General features: G+C 41.4%; 1 protein-coding gene across 1 annotated transcript; it reads right to left on the bottom strand.

Annotated features, from left to right (window-relative positions):
* Nucleotides 1-427: 427 nt before the first annotated feature.
* On the bottom strand, nucleotides 428-4,813 carry LOC145996342 (uncharacterized). Its single transcript, XM_083132773.1, has 2 exons — nucleotides 2,312-4,813; nucleotides 428-2,197 (listed from the first exon to the last, which is right to left on the bottom strand). Exons 1-2 carry the CDS (start codon nucleotides 4,811-4,813, stop codon nucleotides 428-430), a joined length of 4,272 nt encoding a protein of 1,423 aa, XP_082988899.1.
* Nucleotides 4,814-7,305: the final 2,492 nt, after the last annotated feature.

Below are 7,305 nucleotides of genomic sequence, written 5' to 3'. Positions count from 1 at the left end.
TGTCGCATTATAATGAAGAGGTCCTGTGTTCGACTCCCCCCCTCCTCTGATGAAAACACATGCACACTGGTTCGATCTACACGTTAAACTGTAGGTGTTTGCGATTGCAGTAACTGCTTCACCATACTGATTTTTTTACGGATGCAGTAGACGTTTTTTTCTTGTAAATGCTATATTTGAAGAATACACATGATTACATACACAAACTAACAAGTACAACTAGATTGTGTTCCCGCAACACACACGCACGTCTTCGTAGAATGTTCCACTGCTGCCGACTGAGACTGTCTTGAGGCAGTGTTGCCAACTGTACACGCAGCTTCACTGGCGTGCTGCAAGTTCCACTAAAACACACTGATTAATGATTAAAACCTGAACATTCTCCCCCTCCTTGATTTACTAAATCAACATAAAACACTACAACAAATTATTTCTCTGTTGGAAAAGGGATGAGTTTATGAATTGGTCTTTTAAATGTACCCTGAGTAGTGCGAACGTTCACTACTCTCACAAGTTTATCAGATCCTGTGTAGACCTCTTCGATGACTCCAGTCCTCCATGTGAGGACCATTAGCACCAGTATTCCTGGTCGGAGATTGGGTTTGGTTGTTGTCCATTTGGTTCTCTGCTGCAGGTTGTTGAGATAGTCTCTGGACCACCGCTGCCAGATGTGTGGATAGATCCGTTGAATCCGTTGCCACCGATCCAGACGATTTTCTGCTATATGTGTCACATCAAGCTCGGGAAAGGATGTTAGAGGACTACCTGTTAGGAAATGACCTGGGGTGAGATAACTATTGTCAGTAGGGTCATTGGACATATCAGTGATAGGACGTGAATTTAAACAGGCTTCGATTTGACAAATCAAAGTTGAAAGTTCTTCAAATGTGAAGTGCTGATTCCCAGCTGCTCTTCTTAAGTGGTATTTCATTGATTTTACCGCTGCTTCCTGCAGGCCATTGAAATGGGGCGCATGTGGAGGTATGAAATGCCATATGAATTCTTCTGATGCTGCATACTTGTGTATTTCATTCTTGAATTCTTGAGACTCAAACAGCTGACGCAATTGTTGTAGTTCTCTGTAAGCTCCAACGAAGTTTGTTCCATTATCGCTGTATAAATTTCTACATTTTCCCCTTCTTGAAGTGAATCTCCTTAGAGCTGCGATAAAGGCAGATGATGTTAGATCTGAGACTAATTCTAGATGTATAGCCTTTGTAGTGAGACAGACGAAGACTGCTACATAACATTTTCTCGAAATCTTGCTTCTTGCATTTCCTGATTTCACATTAAATGGACCAGCATAATCCACTCCAGGTTGAAGTCTTGTTGATGGTAGTTGACCCATTAGTTGCTCTGACACAGATGATTTTAGCTTGAAGCAAGGTAAACAATTATGTATAACCTTCCTGATAACTTGTCTTGCTCTCGGAATCCAGTATTTTTGGCGAAGTGAGGCCAACAGTAGCTGAGAGCCCGCGTGAAGTAATCTCTGATGCTCTGCTAGTATAATGAGTCTTGTTAAATGATGCTCTGATGGCAATATGAGTTGGTGTTTGCTCTCATAGGGTATTTGAGCATTTTGTAGTCTCCCACCTACTCTAAGCATGTTGTTTTCGTCTATGAATGGATAGAGACTTCTTAATGGACTATCCCTTGCCACTTGTCCATTGCGTTGAAGCTCCTGGAATGCTCCTCTGAAAACATCTTGTTGTGTTGCCTTGATTATTGCTGCCAGGCTGAATCTCAAATCGTTTGCTGTTAGCTGCTCTGTTTTCTTGTTCTCACGATTCTTTGTGTTGTGAATGAAACGCTGGCAATAAGCAATGACTCTAACTAGTTTCGATAATGACGAAAATTTGTGGATGAAGGTCGTCGATGGAACTTGAATGACTAGTGATGTGACCCCTTTTCTTTCTTCTGTAACTTCTTCTTTCTCTGCGTGTGACGAAGAATTTTGCCATGAAGAAGATTCTTCACTCAAGAATGTGGGTCCATTCCACCACAGTGTATTGTCTTGCAATGTGGCCGGTTCTACACCTCGAGATACAAGGTCCGCAGGATTGTCATGTGATGACACATGTCTCCATTGTGAAGGACTTGTTGAATCTTGAACTTGTGCCACCCTGTTGGCGATAAAAGTTTTCCACTTGTTTGGCGGCGATGACAGCCATGCTAGGACTATCTTCGAATCTGTCTAAAAATATACTTGACTGATTGCAAGATTGAGTACCGCTAATACTTTCCTCATTAATTTGGCAAGTAAAACTGCTCCACATAGTTCCAGACGTGGAAGTGTAACCTGTTTTACTGGAGCCACTCTTGATTTGGCGCAAAGAAGTTTAACTGCAACATCACCACTTCTGTTTGTTGACCTAACGTAGATTGCTGCACCGTAAGCCTTTGTACTGGCATCGCAGAACCCATGAAGCTGTATGTCATTGATTTTTCCTTCAATCAAGATGAATCTACTGACTCGTATATCATTGATGCGTGGTAGGTTTCTATACAACTGCAACCATTGCTGCAATAACGTCGGTGGTAAGCTCTCGTCCCAATCGATGCGTTGAAACCACAACTGTTGTAGAAATGCCTTGAAACTGATGACTACAGGACTGACCAATCCAAGAGGATCGAATATTGAGGCGATTATTGACGTTACTCTTCTTTTGCTTATTTCTGCTGCGTGGGCAGATGTTGATGCTGCCTTGTTGGCGATTAAGAATTTGTCTGTGCCTGGATCCCAGAGTAGACCAAGAGTTTTGACACCTTTATCCTTATCTAACTGAAGTGGTAACTGCACTTCTCTGTGGCTATGAGGTACTGCCTCTAAAAGTGCGGGATGGTTAGAACACCATTTTCGAAGATTGAAACCGCCACTTCGTAGAAGATGGATTAATTCTTCTTGTAATTTCAGTGCATCCTCTACACTGTCACTGCCTGATAAACAATCATCCATGTACATATCTTCCTTTACTGTTCTTGCTGCATTCGGATACACGTGTTTTTGCTGTTCGGCTAGCATTTGTGTACACGCTGTTGCGAGGAATGAAGCTGGTTTTGTGCCATAAGTCACCGTTAAAAGTTCATAAGTGTCTACTGGGCTGTCTGATGAGTATCTCCAGAATATTCTCTGCAATGGTAAGTCGTCTTCATGCACCATAATTTGGCGGAACATTTTCTCCGTGTCTGCCGTAAATGCTATGCTGTGTGTGCGAAATCGTAGAATGATGGAGTACAGATCTTGTTGCAGAATTGGACCTGCTAATAAAATGTCGTTAAGTGAGTTTCCAGATGTAGTTTTGGCGCTGGCATCATAGACAACTCTGGTCTTCGTTGTGCTGCTGTCTGGCTTGAATACTGGATAATGAGGCATGTAGAATACTTGTGTGTCATCCTTGACTGTGTCTGATTCTAACTTTCTCATGTGTCCTAAATTCTCGTATTCCTTCATGAAGTTATTGTAATCTTCTTTCAGAGCTGGCTGCCTCTTCAATCTTCTCTCCAGTTGTTCCAGTCTACTCATGGCTTGCTGACTTGAATCTCCTAATTGTGGATGATTTGGGCGTTTAGGTAGACGTACTATGAAACGACCTGATTCGGATCGCGTTGTATTTAATTTAAAGTGCTCTTCACATAGCTCTTCTTCCTTAGATCTGTGTGGTGACTCTATTCCTTCCAACTCCCAGAAGCGTGCAAGTTGTTTTTCCAAACTGTCATCTGTTCTTGCAAAACATGCAGTGATTGATGAGTTGCATTCTTGAGGCATGGATCCACCCAGTATCCATCCAAGTTGCGAGTCTTGCAGAACAGGGTAATTGCCTTCTCTACTTAGACGTTCTGGCTTCAGTATGGAGTAGAAAAGCCCTGCGCCCAAAAGAATGTCTATCTTGCCAGGTTTATTGAATGTGGGGTCTGCCAGTGCGATGTCCGTTGGAATATTCCATGTATCGTAGTTTATATGCTCTGCAGGCATATCTCCCGTGATTTTTGGCAGAACTGAACAAGAGATTGTAGTTGAGAAGTCACTCGCGAGTGATGAAATGTTCACATTCACACTGAAGCGAGTTTCCGACGTTGAGTTATTTATCCCATGAATTGGAATGTACGCCCTTTGTTTCTTGAGACGCAGTCTTTGTACGGTTTCCTCCGTTACGATATTCGACTGACTTCCATTATCTAGTAAGGCACGACATGTGACCAATCTTCCGTCCTTATCCTTCACTTGTACCAAAGCAGTTGAAAGTAGAACATGCGATGTGTGTCTGGTCTTGAAACTGCAGTATGATGCTTGCGTATTCTCCCGATTGTGAATCTCACTCTCCGCCACTGAGCCTTGGGTGTCGGTGTGTCTGTTCTGTGTTTCCCTTCGAACAGCACCGAGCTTCCGTTGATCATCGTGCAGCAAAGTGTTGTGTTTCTGTGAACATACTCTGCAATTGCCTGATTTACAGTCCCTGCTTCGATGTGGCTTCAAACAGTTCCAACACAACTTGTTTTCACGCACACACTGTCTCCTTTGATGTACATTTGCACTGAGAAAACCTGGGCATGCATACAGAAAATGAGAAGGCTGTTGTTTACAATACAAACATGCATTTGATGAAGAAGCCAAATATGAATGTGACTGCTGCGTAGTTTTGTTTTGTTTGGTCCTTGCGTCACTGAATTTATTATCCCTTGGTATCTGGCTGATTTGCGGTTTGATAGTATCTAGAGCTTGACATTTATGCTCGAGAAATGTAAAGAATTCTGAGAGTGGTGGGAAGTCTTGCTCAGTGTGAGTTAATTCCCAATCACGTCTTGTTTGCATGTCTAATTGAGATACGAAGTGCTGCAATAATACTACATCCTCTAAAGGTTGCGACAACTGTAATGCCTTTAATGCCGAAAGATTGCTAGTAATGGTATTTGCGAAGTGACGCAAATCTGACGCATTTTCCCTACTAATGATTGTGCAAGAGTTCCTTTATGTGTGTTGCCGCTATGAGCTTCTTGTGTTCATAGCGCTGAACTAGCTGTTCCCAAGCTATTGTGTAGTTGCCTTCAGTGATTGGCAAATTCTGGATTAAGCGTAGTGCCTGACCCTTAACAGCTGATTTCAAATAATGGAATTTCTGAATTGCAGATAAGGTGTCATTATTGTGCACTAAGGCCACAAATGTATCCGAAAACCCTAACCATTTGTCGTAACTACCATCAAAAGTAGGAAGAGAAATCGAAGGTAGCTTGAGCTGGTTGTCTTTATTTGGAAATTTCTGATCAGCTGATTCTTGACGCTGATTATTGATTGCAACATGTTTAGAAATTATGTTTTGCATTTGAACCTTTATTTGAAAGTACAACTCTTCAACTTCAATGCGGTAAGTTTCATGTTCTTCTGACTCGTCGTCTTCGAGTTCCAGCTGTGTTTGCACTTCATTAAATCTTGCCCAAACATCTGATAAATACAGAGCACGGCATTTCACCTCCTCAATATTTTGAGTTTCCTCAAAGTTCTGAATGAATTCTAACAAACGTGTAAGTTGCCCCTTTACAACTCCGCGTTGTCGTGTTAATTTCTTTCGTGCTTCTTGATTCATTGTAAAAGGAAGGGAAAGAAACAAGAGGGAAGGAATTGAGCTTGTGTGGGTGTTGTGTTAGCAGAAATGACTGACCTTTGTACAGCTGATTGCCGCTCCTGACTCCAGACGTCAACAAGGCTGCTCGGAGCTCCGTTGTTGATAGTGGCTGCAACACGAGAAGAATTGCTGGCCGCGACGAAATGAACTGCGCGCGAAATGTGCCACGCCCGAAATGTTCATGTAACTTTCTCAGTTCCCGTACTGAGAAATATACGTATGCTGCTATGTTCAATGTATGTAATACACAATAATGCTGCTGTTCAATATGTGTAATACACTAACCGAATGTACCGAGTGTCTTCTTGAAGCGACACGCACATAACTGTACTGCAATGACTGTTTTTCACATCACAAACTACGCACTTGCTAACGTCCACAATGGCATCCGACCGCACGGAGGACCATAAATGTTTGCGATTGCAGTAACTGCTTCACCATACTGATTTTTTTACGGATGCAGTAGACGTTTTTTTCTTGTAAATGCTATATTTGAAGAATACACATGATTACATACACAAACTAACAAGTACAACTAGATTGTGTTCCCGCAACACACACGCACGTCTTCGTAGAATGTTCCACTGCTGCCGACTGAGACTGTCTTGAGGCAGTGTTGCCAACTGTACACGCAGCTTCACTGGCGTGCTGCAAGTTCCACTAAAACACACTGATTAATGATTAAAACCTGAACAGTAGGTTTAGTCCCGATTAGCATATCTGAGCATAAAAGTGGGCTTAAAAACAAACTCACAAAAACGTCTTCTGGATACTTAGTGACATTTTTCTTTACTTCAGCTGTCTCTACAGATTCTGTCGATATTTTCAGGTGATTCATGTGGCAAAATTTGTGTGTCGAACGAGGATTTCTAAATATGATAAGCCACTAAATAGCAATTGAATAATTATGCAGCTTTTTCCATACATAACTGGTTTATCAAAATTTATTCAGTTCGGTATTGTAGTGATTATTGTGATTCCTTCTTATTAATAGAACGAATATAAAGTTGATATTTCACATACCATTTTGGTATTTGAAGATGACATTTATATAAAAATTGTAATGAAATAAAGAAAGGGACACTTCTGCAATTTCAATGCAGAGCTAATTTCCTTCAGGTCCATCTCAACGTTATCCCTCCATCTTCGGGTTGGCCTTCCTACTGGTCTCTTACCATCAGGTTTCCCAACAAGAATCCTGTAAACTATTCTTTCCTCTGCCATTCGTGTCACATGACCTTCCCATCTAAGTCTTCTTGATTAAATTATTCTAATAATAATAATTAAAAAGTCTAAATGATTTATTGTATTGCTGGAGGAAGTAACGCTAAGATGATGTTTTTATTTATTTATTTGGAGATTATGTTAATCATACTCAGGCCGCGATTTATGTACGTATGTGGAGGCCCGGAGCTTACAGCACCAAGACCTCGCTCCAATCCCCTCTACACAGTTTCAGTTATAAATTCTCGCCAAGTTACATGGTGTGGTTTGTTATTGTATTCCTTAGCACATCCAAAGTACCTAATTTCTTAATTATGTGGTACTTTTCAAAGCAGTTTTTCCCAGTGCAGATCTGAAGCTGCAGTCCTCAAGTTCACCCTAAATTCTGATATTTGATCATACCCTGCATAATTTTGAGCCTCCTAAGCCTACTAGCTGCTTTTAATCATAGAAGTATTAA

The sequence above is a fragment of the Lepisma saccharinum genome, chromosome 12 (assembly GCF_977018435.1).
Source record: "Lepisma saccharinum chromosome 12, izLepSacc3.1, whole genome shotgun sequence".
NCBI lineage: Eukaryota > Metazoa > Arthropoda > Insecta > Zygentoma > Lepismatidae > Lepisma > Lepisma saccharinum.
This window is presented reverse-complemented; position numbering and strand designations above follow the sequence as displayed.